The sequence below is a fragment of the Echinococcus granulosus genome, assembly GCF_000524195.1.
Source record: "Echinococcus granulosus chromosome Unknown EG_S00145, whole genome shotgun sequence".
Taxonomy (NCBI): domain Eukaryota; kingdom Metazoa; phylum Platyhelminthes; class Cestoda; order Cyclophyllidea; family Taeniidae; genus Echinococcus; species Echinococcus granulosus.
Window position 1 is genome coordinate 157,310 of NW_020170525.1, and position 17,015 is coordinate 174,324.

Here is a 17,015-nt window from a genome sequence, read left to right on the forward strand (position 1 = left end):
AGTCAGAGAGAGCCGCGGTGGCCCTATTAGAGGCACTGAACACACATTCACGATCCCCTGCACCCATCTCCGGTTTGGTCATTTCCATGAACCCAAAAAACCTGAAATTGAATGCTACAAGAGCAAATAATCTCATCCGGTAGAAGGAAAACTATTGCATTTGACATTGATGGTAAAAAAGTTTAACCGCGCATCGTAAGATCGGCAATTTGCCACTTCCTGATGCCTCACTGAGTTATTCTACATATTTGATTTTAGATTAAAAAGCTGCCATTGTTATGCCATAAATAGGGGCCAGTATAAAACAGCATTTTTTGGAAATAGGTTGAGAACTCGCATAAAGTGGTAGAAGAATCTGAAGCTTTCGAATGGATAAAAGATTGATCAGCAATCGTAATAAAACCGGGTAAAGATTATGTGCCACGGTCATCGGTGCATGTTGAGCAGCAAGAGAATTAGACAGCCTTCTTTCATCCACCTTGACGGATTAATTGCAGATTATCCGAAATTACGTTCAAACGGTTTTAGCTAATAGCCCTCTGGTTCAGATGAGTAAGAAAGTCTTGAGAAGGTGAGGTAGGTAACGTCAGGTGTTACCCGAACCACCAGCTATGAATATTTTCCGTGAAAACCCAATTTCAAACTGTTTCGAATCCCACTACGAAACTTCATTTCAACAACTTTACCAAATGCACTTAATTAACAGGATTCCTTTGAGTGTTAGTACAGCCTGTATAAACAACTCAACAGCTTGTAGTGCTAGTTTTTTTCAGTAAGCTGACCGTTTTTAAAGTAAAACGGCTCAGTTACGCATGATTGCAAAAACACATTTACTTCAACTTCCGTTGTTTTGATGCTATGCAAAGTAAATGACACATTTGCAAGGGTTGAGCTACTAGAACCACAAACCCCAACTAACAAGCTGCACACGATATTAAGATGGCTTTTTAGGGCATGATTTCGTATTCTTGAACGGTATATTTGAATTATCTACGGCTTTACGAAAAGAATTCAAAAAATATCTATAGCTTAGAGTTTGAGTGACAATGCACATTTACGATGCGACAGAAATCGTGAAGGCCGAAATTTCATTGCAACTGGAGCGGAATGTAGCATCCTTAAGGACACAACAAAGTAAAAAAAAAAACGGAAAAGTACTTTTACAGGTTTCTTCACAAAGTAATTTGTACAAAGAGATGGTTTGGAAAGTAGGAGGGGTCTATTTAGGTTCGTGCGATGAGGCCTCGGTGGTGGCGGTGCTTGGCGTAGATTCGACCCAAGGTTGTGCCTCTCCATCCTCCCGCGGTTTGCCTCCTTCCACTTCCTCCGTCTCTGTGTTCTCACTTTCCGCCGCCATTGCCTGTTGGCTAAGCCTTGTCAAAGCTGCAGTTATTAGGGAATCGGATTGGCCGGGATTAACCTTTTCGTATTCTTCCTAAAATATGAACAGCCAAACAGGGGTTCGATTATCAATGTGTATTAAGGGTAAAACGTCTATTTACTGAACAAACGGTCCGATTAACGTCAATTACTCCGTTTAATTCGCTATATTTCCTAAAAACGCAAAAGACGCCACTACGTCTAGCTTTTAAGTGTTAGCGCTACGAAAATCAAAATTTCTTTTTCTCGTACTTTATTCTCAAAACTCTAGGAACATTCACGTCTAATGTTCCCGTTGCCCCTCTCCTCACTGGACAAAATCTCGTAGGAATGCACTATAGGTGTTAAAACTTCCCCTATCCATGAGGTCAATCGTGAAGGAAAATGAACCAGATGCGGAACCCTTCGTGTGCTTCGAGGGCATACGTAGTATAGCGTACCCTAAACTAAAGCAGTAGATGCTTTTACTCCAAATTCTTTACCTTCTTGAGGCTTTTGGTTGGAAACTCAACCAGCTAGCGACGAGCACTAACCTCAGCAGCCGTTTCTTTCAAGCATTTTTTTTCATAACTTCATTATGGAGAACTTCTGAACAAACATGCAACACTTAACCTCTCTTTGGATAAATTGTAATAATAAAATACTCTATTTTCGAAACGAGTTCAGGGTATGCCTTACAACCAAAAAGGGAGGATACTGCCAATTTTATAGCACCCATTCATAGAAACCTTAATAGTGGGTACATTTAACGCAGAACATAACGATCAATGGGGAGATCTCATGAAAGTTTTGCAACCAATATACATCAGGAATGTTTACCGTGAAAAAAGGTTTAAGCTTTATAAGGTTATACATTCGTTAAGCCTAAAAAATGACTTCCTATATACTTCATTCATAAAATCATCCTAGTAGACATGCAGATCAACAGTGAATCTGAAAGGGAATAAGCACTACATTTGATCAAAATTTGACCTAGAAGAACAGAAAACGTAGCCGGTAGTACGAACACCTCGCAAGCAAATTTCTAACGAATGAATGGGAACGGGATTACTAATACGCATTTAATATGTGAATCATGAGGGCACATCCTGAATAGGCTTAAATAGGATCAGAATGAGGTGACCGTTAATGCTTTACTCAGACACTTTTGAAGAATTTTCTAACCAAGATAAAGTAGAACAGGCCTTTCTGTAGGTGCTTTAGCAACTTCCAAATGGCTGACTGAAATAACTTCATACTTTAAGGACATTGACGAGTGACTCAGCTTTGTTCAGCTGCTTTTTCAAGGTAAAGAGACTGCTTTGAACCCCATCCAGATCTGTCGAAGATTCTTGAAGGACTGCATTAAGTTCTATAAAAAGCGGGAGAACATTGATAAAGCAACGACAAAAGTCTTAAACATTCAGCCCTTAAGCAAAATATCATAACTGTCTCAAAAACAAACTTGGTGAGATCGAAAATGACCTCAGATATTCATGACTATAAATATTAATTCCATAGACATGCAATGCAAAGACTGTTTTAAATAGCAAATGAATTCGCAATGCTCCGATCCCAGTAGACAAGCAAAGCGCTTCTAGCACATTGTTTCGGAACAAGAAATCGTTACATTCAAGGTGTCAATCTACTGAAAAACTGGTTTGAATACAAGTGGATGCATCAAGCGATCCATTTTTGTTCGGTAAACAAAAGCATTTAGACGCAGAGAACCACTACATGCACGACTTCAAAGTTGTCTTCATCTAATGCAATGATTCGGTAACTTTTTAGTTCTTCAACCATAAAGGCAGCCAGAAACAGCCGAGACAACTAGATACATTTACTGTTAATTGCCTGAATGATATTAACACCGTCGCCGCGATTGAGACAGCAGGACAGGCCGATATGATAAGCTCCCACACGAGGTAAATTGAAGGGTCAAATGTGTGGAAGAAACAAGATACATATCTGAACCAACCTTGAGCAGTTTTCATGTACTCCAGGATGCACGAAACCTGCACCTGCGTTTCGGATTCCAAGGCCGCGAGGCGATCCATCTGATTGATGGCTCCCAGGTGCTTATTCTGTTCCAAAAGCTGCCGCATGCATGCCATAAGGCGTTTCCCTGATGCACTTTCGAAAAGAGTAAGAGGAAAACGGCAACCCAAGATGAGGCCGTCACACCCTTAACACCCGAAAAAGCTCATGCAAATCTCATTTAGGAAGGAACTTATGGCATTCTCTAACAACTTATTTGGCTGTAGGAGGCTTCGTAAGGAGAAGTTAGCGCTAAAAACAAACTTAAAAGTAAACGATTTGGAAAGTATAAAATGGTCAAATCAACGATGATCGAGTTAAAGCCTTCATTATGCTCCTGAAGGCGGCAAACGAAATCGTGGTCGAAGGTGGTCGATCATCGTTTGATAATTAGATGGTATGAGATAATGGTTAACAAGGAGGGATTGCATGGCTTAAAAGTCATAACTAGGGTAAAGGTGTCGTTTCAGCATCATTTGGTCAAGCCATTTACCCTCTGTTGCTTTTAGACTAAATCTCATTTATAAAACCTAACGGTGATAGAACACCGACCGCGTCGAATTCTAACGTCAATACCCAAGCAAATTTGAAGCTACACACTCAACTTTGTTAAATTTTATGGACACAGGTTGAAACTTTCATGAGGTTCGTTTTAAGGACCAAAGTTGCTTGCCTGAACAGAAAAAAACACTTTTTTGGGGAGAATGAGTTATCCAAGCAGGAAGATATTTTGATGAGCACTGTGGTAGTGTTAAGACCCCTTCTTCAAGCTTTCAAGTGAGCCACGACGTATATCAGTGTGCACCGAAGAAATTTCAAAAATTATTCCGGATATACAAACCATAAAGTTGCTTCAAAAAGGCGCGTAATGAGAACGCGATCTCGCCTAAGTATTTGGTGGTGAAATCACAGGTGAATGAAAGACTACTACGATGCCTTTCATGTGTCTCCAGAAAAAAAAATTTGAAATTGCATTTTGCGTTGAGACGCTCAAGTTGGTATTACTATCTAATTAGAACGAATAAAATTCGTCTACCAACAAATTCACGGTAAAACAGAACATTAGCAGTCGATTAGTGAGCATGAAGAAAAATCACAATTAATACGCGGGAGGAAAGGGAAAAATACCTGTCAGGAGTAAACTTCCAAGCAATGAGATCATCATAACTCTGTTGGAGACGCATTTTACCCGACTGTGCGGCTTCGCAAGCCTTCTGATACACGAAATCAATGGCAGGGTCGAGAACATTTAGTCGATGGATTAGTTCTTTGACTTGCACGGATCCTACCGCCTCCCCATAATCATCGGCAGGATCATCCGCGCCATCGTAATCAAACTCAGAACCAGATGATTTTCGGCGCAGTTTGCTGGGCTGTAAAAGTGGCAGCAAATACAAATACGTGTGGATCAAAAGAAAAAAAACCTTATTTCCCTATCAGCAGAGGATAATAACCTACCAAGACCGACAAGACATGAGCCAACCGAACGTTACTAACAATGAAACGTCGAATCACATCTGTCTCTCTCCTAGACAAGTCCTCTTCCTGCGCCTTTTGTTTCTCAACTAAAGCACCGAATAAGCAGTCAAAGATTGGAACCGTACAAAGTCCAGATACCAAAACTTATCTTGGATGAGAGGGCTTAGATTTTGCAATCCAAATTAGCAAAACGAAAATGGTTTAAAAACATACTTAGCCTCTCATTCTCTTCTTCAATCTTTTTGAGTTTCAATTCCAACTGCTTGATGGTAATAGTTTGTTCTTCGGCCCTAGGAATAATTCAAGGAAAAGAAGGTGCTTACAAAAGCTCCATGCTAGCAAGTGAGTTTTTTGGCTGCGCTGAGGCTTCATTTGCCGTCATAGTTTGAGGTAAACGAAGATATTGCCCCAATTACTTCAACCGATATGCTAGTGATGTCTAAATGCTCAAGAATACTAATGATATGTAGGAAAAAAGGGACACATCATTGCTTAGAACTCGCCTGCTGTAACTTAGGGAAGGTAAAAAACTAACCGTAGCGACACACCTAACTCAGAGCTTTTGGTTTCAAAACACACAAGACCTCGGCTTTTTACTTGCCAATTTCGAACACCAAAGTCCAACATCCACCAATGACCTTGCAGCATAAGCATCTTAGCAATATTAAAACCTGAAAGTAGAAATCATCCATTGAAGCTGCAAAAAGGCTCATTTAGTCTGCGACGATTATTTTAGCGCTAATGTTGTAATACTTATACTGTTTGGATTGGCCTTTCAGGGAGGAGGCAAGCAGGAAATTCGAACCTGGTAACTGGATCGCCCTCTCCCTTACCTAGTGACTGCGGCTCCCCTCCTTCTTGAATATTGTATTTTCCCTATACATCTTGTCGTCTTTAATAAAGATGTCCAAAGCAAACCAACCGGGCTTGTCTAGGAACGCTAGGAACCGGGACGCGGAGACCGAGGAGTCTCGCTCCACAATATAGTCATCAAAATGCTTTTTTGTAGAAGCACTAGAGCAAAGCGTTGCAAAAGTAATTTCGCCGAAAGTGGAAGACTCAATAATTGAGATAAGTTGCAATATAGGGATATAAACAATACGAAAGTATGATTTTATAAAACTTATAAAATTCGAAAGGCTGCTATTAACAACAAACCTGCAACTAGCCAAATGTTGCGCACATTTAATGTTGTACCGAGTATTAATCTTCATCCAAACTTAGGCAAGTGATGGTTTGCTCAAGTTGGAGTTATAAAGGAGTGAATTTTACAACTTAGGGAAGGGAGACAAACTTCAGTTCCCTTCGGGCATTGTTAACGGCTGATTATCCATATTCACAGACCCAGTAAAGATGTGGCATTCTTAGCTACTCGTCTTAATAATAGTAGTTGAAATCAACATAGACAAGCACCCAAGCAGACAAATCCCCATTATGACTTGCAAATATCAAATTGAAACCTCCAAATTGATAAGGCAGTCAAGACTGACTCTATGAAATGATTGGTTAGTCATTTGTTTTGGAGCCAACAAGCATACACAGTGGCCGTTTATGAATATATGATACACTGTTTCAATAATAGGCCACGAAAATTTAGTTCTGCGTGGGACAAATGGTGTAGGTTTTGCAACTGCTCCGTCATATTCCTGAGGTTAGATTTAACAATCTTAAAGCTTTTAAAAATTCGGTTTGTAACTGGACAGTAACTTAATATTTCTTTATCATCAAAGCATCAGTGTTTTGACTTTATGAATTTTTTCGCCTGCCCTCTTAGATAAACAATTTCGGTTGTTTCAACATTTGAATTAAGAGTTCAATTTGCCTACTACATCCATTTTGAACATACCTGTCTGGGTGGAAAACCTCTTTGCTTTGGGCGGGACATAGGATATTTCGTCAGTGGCGCGATATTTGGGTACGCCGGAGGTGTTGGTGTTCTCGTTGGTCTGCTGCTGGGATTCTTATTTTTAGAAGTCATTCGGCTTCGCAGTTGTTTTTCGTATCACTTTCTTTGTTGCACCCTTTTGCCGTACCATTTTAATTCGTGATTGTCTCACTTTGGTTTTTGAGCCAATTTTTACTTCTTTTGACATTTTCTATTGTAGATTATGGTAATATTCTGAATTATGGCTGCTGATAACGTGACTAGAAGGTATTTATATAAGTGCGCTAATCCTTTTAGACTCCAAATCGAACTAATGGAGCTAATGGTGGTTATTTCTTACTTGACTGATCCATTGCTTTAGACCTCGGAAGAGTCCGGGGTTTCAGGGTTTCCCGAGAATGATAACATCATGAAGTGGTTAGCTACAATCCATGGACCGGAAAAAACTGTATTTCTTCACTCGATTTAACCTAATATTTGGCCATTGTGCGGTCTTGTATTACAGTCTGGTGTTTTAGGTATACGAAGGGGAAGTTTACAAACTCTCCTTGGAGTTCGGAAGCTCGTATCCCTATAAGCCTCCAGTCGTCCGTTTTATATCACGCTGCTTTCATCCAAACGTCGACGCTATTGGCAATATCTGTTTGGACATCCTGAGAGAGGAGTGGTCAGCCCTCTACACTGTGAAGAGTATTCTTCTGTCGATTCGAAGTCTCCTCGGTGGTAAGTTCTTTCGTTCCTAGTGCTTCATCTATCAAATTGAGTGGTTTTAGCTGTTGATTTCATTTGAGTATCTTTTATTATACTGATTCCCTATCCCTATTTGTGACTCTAAAGCTTTACTCTCATCGTCCTACAGTTGTTAGTGTTTGGAGTAATTAACTTATGCAATGAGGTTTTGGGTGCCAATTCGGGCATTTTTTGTTCGTTGGTTCTTTTTTAAATATGGTGAGTCGTTCATTTCTTGTGATATTGTCCAGCGTACATTTAGAACTTCAAGGATGACACATTGTTGGGTACTAAGGTCTGGGTTTATGGTATCACGGAGTGAATACTACGCCAAACCAGACCCTTCTGTTCAGCCTATCTGGTAAAAGTTAAAGAAAGCGTCAAATCAGGGATCGGGTCGCTTTCACTGATGAAGTATAACCGTGCCACTTGCTTTCCTTATCCTGACAATTTGCAATATCTGCTATTTTTCTCAGTTCTACTGCACCGCTTTCTTTGTGTCCTTTTTCACACAGAGCCAAATAACAGGAGTCCGATGAACAACCTAGCAGCAGCGCTCTGGTCAGATCCAGAGAAGTTTCGAAAGGCTCTAATCGAGTACCAATCTGGTAACCTCGAGCATTAACGCACACATGTAATTTCTAGTCCTTACTGGTCCCTCCGGCACCGCTAGTCATCTCTTCATTGTGCAAATTCATTCCGTGAAGCTCTATTTATAAACTCCTCTGTCCCGTCTGTTTATTCCCTTTTCATTCTTGGGTACGTGTCTGACCCGACAGGTTATCCTGGTCCTAGTCCTAATTCCTCATTTTGCGGTCTCATGAGTCACCAGGGCTCTGGCAGGTAATGCTGATCGGCCTCATGCCTATTGATGGCAAGCTTGCCTGTCGCGATAGTGGACCATCTGTATGGTTTTTCAAATGTGCTAGTCTTATTTAGGCGGGCCAATTGATTCTTTCGCCCTGCTTTTTGTATGATAGAGGTAAAATAGAATCAATGGGTTTTAGCACGGGTTGGCCCTGTGATTTCTAGTTAGCGAGAGTCGTTGACTGCATCCGATGTCTTCACCATTACCTCGAGGTAGTATTAAAATGTGGATACTCTCTAGACGATAGCGCTTCGTCGTTCTTGAGGAAGGCTAAAGATCCTGATACGATCTGTGAATGAGTCTTCGGATGTGGAAGGGTACGACAACGCCATGAGGACCACCAGTTGTCTGCATAGGGATAGTTGATATTTGGACGAACTAAAGGAGCGCGAGGATAGGCTCCCCTCGGGTTCCCTACTACTAAATATGGGTGATATTGGTACTCATGTCAAACATTAAACATAAAACATCGAAATAAGTATTTTGATGCCTGTTCTGAGCAACGGTAAGCATTGAAGCTTCGTGAGTTCTGGTTGATTCGGTCGATGTCGACCGTTACCCTTTACAGAGAGGAGCTGAACTTAGCTTTATTAACTACTCATTCGTGTTGGATGGAGCTTGCATCGACATGCTTTCGTACCTTCAAGGGCTGGGTCAATAAGGAAGTTGTTGGAAATTTCAAGCATGGGAGGGTAACGAGGATGGCTTTCCTTGATTACAGCATCTCCACCCTAGGTGTCGTCGATCCTACTCGTCATTTACATTTTGTCTCAAGCGATGCTCTCAGTAACGCACTCACTTCGACTTCCATTTCAACGGGTTACGTTAACCTCCTCAGAAAGGCTAGCTTGCACGTTGCCACGTGTCAACATCGCGCTCGCTTCGTTTCGGCTCTGCAGACAAAATATGCATGTTAGCGAAAGTATCGGATTCACAAACCATCCACGGAGTGTGACATGACCCTAGACCACGGCTCTTTTTAACAGCATCATGACTGGGTGGTATGGTTACTCAATTTTGACATCCCCCATCACTGCTGCTCAACACTTTATTTTACATTGAGTGATGTAAATTGTAACAGTTTTTGTCCATGGCGCACAATCGGTAAAATACACGCGACTAGGTGGCAGGGCGTTAATCGGGCCAATAGAAAATTTCAACAGGCGACTTTTGTTACTCTCGTCTTTACTTGTCTCAAAAATAGCATTGAGAATCTTTTGTTAACAATAGCTTATCAGACACAGCTTATCATTAAATATGAGTAGGAGATAAATGAAGGGAATGGAAGAGCAACCTTTATTACTGCACCTGCTCAAGTAGAAGTAGGTATTATGTCTCAGACTGCGATGGAAAGATAACTTTCGACGATGGAAGTCGCGGTGACGCGGTGGTTGGATGATTTGGATGCAGACTACACAGTAAAGATAGACAACATTGATGAAGCGTGGAATGCTAAAACATTGTTGAAGTGATTGGTGGGCCCTATTTGTTCTGAAACAAAACGGAAAAAGGGTCAGGTTATTACATAAAATGCAAAAACGTCATAGGGCTTACAGGAAATTTAGTATATTACTTAGTCAGTTAAAGTACCATTAAAATTCATATCAAATCTGGTACCGTAAGCAAATGGGAGTCGATTCAACCTGGTTTTGCGAAATCACCTTCTGTACAATTAAGCGATTAGATTTTACCATCATATTGAAGCGGTTGATAATAAGTCGAGGTGCGGCAGCAGTGCGAAATATTTCATAGTCCAGGAGGTGAAATTCCCTGCGCTGTAGGTGTTTAGTGTACACAACGGGAGGTTTACGTTAATGCAAAGCATTTACAAAGGATTACTAAAATAAGTGGTGCATACGTCCTTTTATCGGAGTCGTAACTGGTGTACGAACCGATTTCACAGCCTTAAAATGCCGGACTGTATGAAAATCGAAGAAAGACACTGCAAGCTCCTTCGACTTTTGACCTATCTTTTTTGGTTGACTTTGAGAAGTGAAGGGCCCTTTTGGAAGAGCAGCATTGAAGTGCTACCTTGAAATCGGTTAAAGAACCAAACTATACAAAGTTTGCTTTAGTTCAAACAAGCTTAATTTTGAATAGGCTGGTGTTATAACCAGGTGTCAGACATTCCAGGAACTAAGAGGTGGTTTACAAAGCAAATCTTGCATTTCGAATTTGCATTCAAATTCGCCTAAAAGGACCTTAAAAAAAACCAATTCTTTGCTTACCCGCAAACTCTTGGCAATGACTATGAAGCGTATTATCACTAGGTGAGTTTACCGGAAAAAAATTCAAGTACCCTACGTGAAGCCAATTAAACAGGTTACTGAACAATACTGAAATAATAACGATTAATCATTAAAATCACGAGGCGGTAAAACTTCACAATTTTTCAATGGCAGTGACTGCAGAATAAATAAGACATCAACCCCTTAATCACGTGACTGAAACTGTCATCTCACGAACGCTCGAGTCGTGGTACAGCATACCCTATTTGCAGTTCAAGAACACTATTTGCGCAGGAAATCAGGACATATAGACGCACCTTTGCCGAGCTGCTGCCCCAGTTGGACGAACTGCCGCCCAAACTCGAGGCAAGACTGGCCAGAGTGGTGTCCAGTTGGTCCAGTGGGTTCTCTTTCCTCTTAAGCGCCTCTTTTTCTACCACCGCCGGCCGAATCACTACATCCGCTGGTGCCGGCTTCAAGCCTACGGTTAAGAAGATGGAACAAAATTAGGCCAAGGAATGGAAAAGGTCTAGAACACGTCATGATCTGGTATCTGTATCGTAAGTGTAAGTCTGCAGAAGTCCATTCACAATTACTGGAATAATGGGCTAGAACGGCAGGGTGAATAAGATCCTTTTTTTCCCCAACTCAATCTTCCTGCTTAAAATCGTAGGTCACGCTTTAAATTCAACTCCGCAAAAATTCTGCATTGCCTATGACGTGTTTGAAGGTACATGACCGCATTTAAGAGTTGACGCAATAATTTCTTTTTATTTATGTATCATCCCTGACAAGAATTATGGGACTCGCTTCCCATATATAAAGGAGAAATTTCGGTTTTCCTGAAGCACCAAATTCTTACAGCCAACATCGAGTGATGCTTATCTTGGTGAACGAAAAAGGCAAAACGTGGGATGAATGGCACGCCACAGTCTAGTATTTTCACACTGATTTCCTTGATTACCTTCTCAAGAGCTGGTAATGCAATGTTTTGAAGTAGTTTATTTGGTGTTCAGCTTTAAATTCAGTTGATTTATCTTTTTAAGCAATCTTCATCAAAGTTCTGTTCAGCTCCTAGTTGTTCGAAGGCATAAAGGCTTTGATTTGTACGGCCTCAATATCCCTCGAACTAGTTATTCGTCGTTTGAAAGCCATCTGAGGAAAAATGTGCCTAAGTATTGAGTGCCCGATCAGCCTAAACACCAAAAGTGCCCAATCCAACATCACCAGCATTGCACTTGACGAGAGACATGCAGTGATACAGTTCGGTTAATCAACTGCAAAATAGTTACTGGTACAACTGGACTAAGTAGCGAATACGGGGGCTTATGATTAACCAACAGATAAAAATGGACAGAGAAAGGAGCTCCTCGATACGAAAAGTTCGATCATGAGTACTCTCCACAAACTTACCAAAAAAGCAGAACAAGTGGTTGGAAAATCAATCTACCACTAACTCCGGCTAATGAAAACCAGCGTCAGATTTGCCAGCATTTAAAACCACGTATAAACAACGAAAAAAATTTGCTTCTCAATGAGCAGCATAAACCTTCTACTCGACACCGATAATTTTGCGCTAATGAGAATTTCGTGAAAGCCTCGACTGATTTCACTAAATTCATCTGAAATACGATGAAACAAACTTCCAATTTTAAATGTAATGTTTCTCATTTTGCGGCCCGAAAAAATTTACCACTACATATTGGTTTTGTCTGACTCCAAGCTGGAGCACAGACCCCAACTATTAAAGTAAGTACATGGTATCAAAGCATTATTCTGTCAGAAGGTTAAAGATTGGTCATCCTTCTGCTGAACACAATCGAAATCAAGCCGGAATATAATCGAGATAATCGTTTTCCAACAATAAAAACCAAAGTATATATATTCCAAATGATTTTTTTTCGGAATAAACCGGAATTTAGACTTCTCGAGGTTGCTTGCACATACGATTTTTGTAACATTCCAAGGCGCATTTAAATCTGAATAGTAAATAAGTGATTAAGGAATACTATAGGTAGAAGTACATTAAAAAGCATTTACCAAGATCCCGCTTCTAATTTGTGTTAATGTAGTAATTTGATATTTCGTTTGACTGCATGTCTACGGTCACTTCAGTACCCGTAGGTTGCATTTCCACTCTGCGGCATGACCATTCTAATAGTCTTGCATCCCTTCTGTACATTAATGTCGACTATACTTCCATACTACCCTGGCTTATTACAATTTTAGGGAAGAGTCGGAGCGCTATGCCGATGGTATCACATCAGAGGTGAAATAAACACTTGCCTGCAAGCACCTACCGAAAAGTCCGTAATTACAAATCAGATTTGTTATTTGAAAGGAACACATTTACAAAAATACAGCAAAATTTTGGTACAAACATCATTCCCATTAAAATTACTACGGAAGTCCCTCGAAATCGTATTTATTAAATTTATCTAAATAAAGGAGTTAAGAATTGAAAAAGCAACAATGTATAGTACGAAACTGCACTATTTCTCGGATCCGATCAGTAAAAATGTGTGATAGGAAACTCAGTACGAAGGTCCATAACTTCAATGTTACTCCTCAAGTAAAAATATCCGTTCTCCTATGGGGATTTGAGCTCAGACCAATACAATCAACAGTTTGAGTTTCCAAAACTTCCAACTTTTCGGTCAAAACAACCACCGAAAACCGTTCTGTTAGGGGAAAAAGGTGTAGAAGGATCGGCAAATTCTAATGATTGCACGAAGGAATGAGGAAGTCGATTGGGCAAAATATCGAGAAACCATACCAGGAGGGAGGCCGGTGTTATCAGGCTTTGGCGCAGGAGTTTGTGCAGGAACAGTGAAATCGGATCCATTGCCCATGAGCGGATCCAGTGAAAGAATATCATCCAGTGCTTAAGGAAATAAGTATTCCATTTAACCAAATTTAAATGGAGACAGTTATCAAAGACTCTTTATACAGCCCCACTTGTCGTGCAAATGAGTGAACTAACGTGCCTAGTACGATTACCTACTGCCTACACTTGATCCTAACAACAGTCTCTCCAGTTACTCAATCTCTCCTTCGGATGAATCTTCAAACAACAGAAGCAATCATGGTTGCATTATCAACGACGCATTCAAGTCTGCGCACTGTCCTCTGCAAAATTCGAATTACTTTTACGTACGACAATAGTGCCCGGGCAAATCAGGGGCTTTTTTTCTATCAATTTCCTAAAAATTCCTGAAATTTATGCTATTTGTGAATGCCGTTAGCCACATCATTTAGAGACAAGGAATTACCACGTACGAAAATCGTAAGAACTCTGCTAAAAATTGGATTGTTGTGCGCAACTTCACGCTTTCAAATGAACACGAAATCATAACTTTTGATTCACGTTATAATTTGACAGACTTCGTCGATGCACAATGTCGACAACTGCTAGTAGACGCATATTCATTTCCATTCAAAAAATCACCTTTTGCATCCAAATTAGAGACGACTGAAAACCTCAGAAACAAAGATCCATAAAATTGGACAGGAAAATGAACTAACACAGAGACAAATCCTAACTAATTTAAGGTGTCCGATCATATGGGTAACCACCATTCGGTTTATTTAGCTGCCCTGTAGACTAGCCAACTTAAAATAATATCAAACTTATAAAAACACTCATTAGTACACAAAATCTCGCCAACGGGTGTCTTCACCTTTTTTTCGTTTTATTCATGATTTGTCAAAATTGCAGCATCAAATTTTTCTTAAGGAGAGTACAGTCTACTTAACAAGTCCCAAACTACTTCAAAAAAACCAACTAAATGCAACTTCCTTGACAGCTTTGGATAAAGACCACTTTTAATTTATAAATGATCAAAAAATAAAAACAATATTTAAAAAAGGAACTGCGTAGCAATCATTGTGAACAGCAGAACGGTCGTTTTGCCAGAAACCTCTTGAAACATGCCAAATTTGGCGAAATGAGTTTAAGAGGCTATATGGCAAACTAAATTTTCAATGGACTATGACCTGTAAAATTGAACATAGACCTATCACGCCCTGTCCGCAACCTGAGTTGCTTGAAGCAAGAGATACTTGTAATTCTTGTAAACTAGGCATTTTCCTGAAGACAATTTAGCACAAGGCTGCAGACCTGTAAGGTTATATAAAGGAATTCAGAGTAGCTCATTTAATTGGATTCAAAATTAATTTTGCAGACTGAAAGAATCATCTCGTTCCAAAAGACAATGAAGAAGGGCTTTAGCCGATTATGGTGATAAATCTTACAGAAAGACTGATGTACAAATGTCCAAGTTAGTGCATTAAAGTACTTTGCTAAATGCCTGAAAAATAAATACAATTCCTGTTATCAAAAGAGGGGTCGATTTAAGAAAAAAAGCATTTTTATTATGTAGTTTTCGCATAGCAGGAAGCCATAGCCTCAGTTAAAAAGAAGAACATTTCTAGCTCACTTATTAGTTGGTAGACCACCACTTCTGTAAGGTGATTATTCACAAAATGATAGTTTTGGCTGTCATAACTCAGAAAAAGGGCAAAGTACCTGTATGAGATTTGGACTGCGTGGCTGGAACGTGACTAGGCTGAGGAGCAGCGGCCATAGGCTGAACTGGAGGGCTTGTCTGGCTGGTGGGGACAACGTCATCAAAACCAAGTAGATCGTCGATGATCACGTCTGCTGAGGCTAATCAACAAAAGGAGGCTTTGCATGATGGAGGCTAACCGGGTGTTTCTTGCAAGTCAAAATGAAGTTTGTCTTTGACGCTTCGGTACAAAGCATTCAAATTTCGCAAGAAAAACTCGACTTCGGAGTCAATGTCAAATCTGGCACTTTAAGACGACCGCTATTAGGCCTTGCGTTGCAGTAGAGGAGCATACTTGTCACCGTTTTATGCAAACGACCCGTTTTCCGATTTTCATTTGTGTCGTCGAACGAAAGTGACGCGAACGATTCAAAACATTAGCAGAGTGTGCCCTTAGTATTAGATTTAACCCCGATAACAAGCAAACAGCTAGTCAAAGGTCTGAGCCCAATAACATATTCATTCGTTTACGGGGATTGAATGTCTCCCACAAAGAATTAAGCAAAACTTTGAGGGTGAGAGTCGGGATCAGATGAGTCACTTCAGAGAAACCAATTGCTTTATGCTACCCAGAGGTTGACATTATGTTACGCAAATGACCCGGTGCCAGACTTTCAGCTCAACACCTGATCATCGAAAGCATCTATGATGCGTTTTAGTCGTTAAACCGGAACTTGACATTGAAGAGGCTATTTCACTGCCAAGTTACTGTAAATCCGTTGATTTGTTGCAATATTCCTTGTTTAAATAAGTATGGAAAAAATAAATCCGCGGTTGAAACTTCATGGTTATTCGCCTACCATTTAATTGAAACTTGGCATCAATAGAAGAATAGATTTGTACTTTGTACAAGGTAGCTTCCATAATTAAAAACTTTCTTTTTTAAAGGAGTAGTAAGTTATAGTTAAAAACAGCTATACGACAATTAAGTTCAAACAAAGGTTTCATGAAAATTGCAAGGGAAAGTTAAAGTTACAAAAAAGGGCAATGCAGAAGCCTTATTTCTAGCAAACTCACTATTTTTGTGTTGCACTTGAGGTTCACTCTGTTTGATGGAAGCCTCTGAAGCGGAAAAGTCGGTTCAGGAAAGAGGAAATAAAGGATAAAGTCGATATAGTGGAAATAAAAGACATTTTGAAAATTATCAAACCTACCAAAAAAGATAATTGCTGCTTTAATGTTCAAATTCAAAAAATCATAACGGAAGACCGAATGCACTCACCTTTAACATCGGAAACGTGACCTTCCTTGGATGATACAGTATCTAAGGTTAACATATGAAATAAATACAAAGTGCTACCAAATTAAGTTCAAAATATTAAAACTATGGGCCTTAGCGTAATTTAACCCCCCAGCGTTAAATGCAAAAAGTTATAGATGTAATAATTTGATACTTGTTTAACCATTGGTAGAAGTAGCCATCACATTTGCCCCCAATGATTATCAAACATAAGCAACAGAGAAGAAAGCACATGTCTAAGATGGACGAATTTAGGGTTACCGAATGAGCAAAACTTTCGATATTTATTCCGATCGCGTGTTATGTAAGAAAGAAATCAACAACAGAAGTGTTACAAATCCTAAACAACGTAAAATCGTCAGTTACGGGGCAGCCCAAGCTACATATGAGGAAATGTGAATACCGCAAGTCAAAGAATGCCTCTTCTGAGATTCCATTATTCAAGTGGAACCCAAACAGGCGGATGGGCAGCATTGATATGAAAAAAAAGGTATTAAAGTGCAAATGCAGAATACTAGCTCTGTTGTCTTTTATTAAATGACCCTAATTTTGGCAAGCGCTTCCGTAAATAGTGAATGGTTTATGAAGTAGCATCGTGGAGCATCAAAGAGCTTCAAGTAAT

General features: G+C 40.0%; 2 protein-coding genes across 2 annotated transcripts; both read right to left on the minus strand. All coding sequences in view use genetic code 11, as the record gives it.

Annotated features, from left to right (window-relative positions):
* Positions 1-1,219: 1,219 nt before the first annotated feature.
* On the minus strand, positions 1,220-5,257 carry EGR_09379 (Pre-mRNA-splicing regulator female-lethal(2)D; the record flags this gene model as incomplete). Its single annotated transcript, XM_024498628.1, has 7 exons — positions 1,220-1,435; positions 2,619-2,731; positions 3,338-3,492; positions 4,525-4,769; positions 4,855-4,961; positions 5,089-5,165; positions 5,199-5,257. 7 exons carry the CDS (start codon positions 5,255-5,257, stop codon positions 1,220-1,222), a joined length of 972 nt encoding a protein of 323 aa, XP_024346967.1.
* Positions 5,258-8,627: 3,370 nt separating this feature from the next.
* On the minus strand, positions 8,628-16,430 carry EGR_09380 (phosphatidylinositol-binding clathrin assembly protein; the record flags this gene model as incomplete). Its single annotated transcript, XM_024498629.1, has 5 exons — positions 8,628-8,735; positions 10,903-11,066; positions 13,362-13,469; positions 15,114-15,254; positions 16,376-16,430. 5 exons carry the CDS (start codon positions 16,428-16,430, stop codon positions 8,628-8,630), a joined length of 576 nt encoding a protein of 191 aa, XP_024346968.1.
* Between the last annotated feature and the right edge of the window lie 585 nt (positions 16,431-17,015).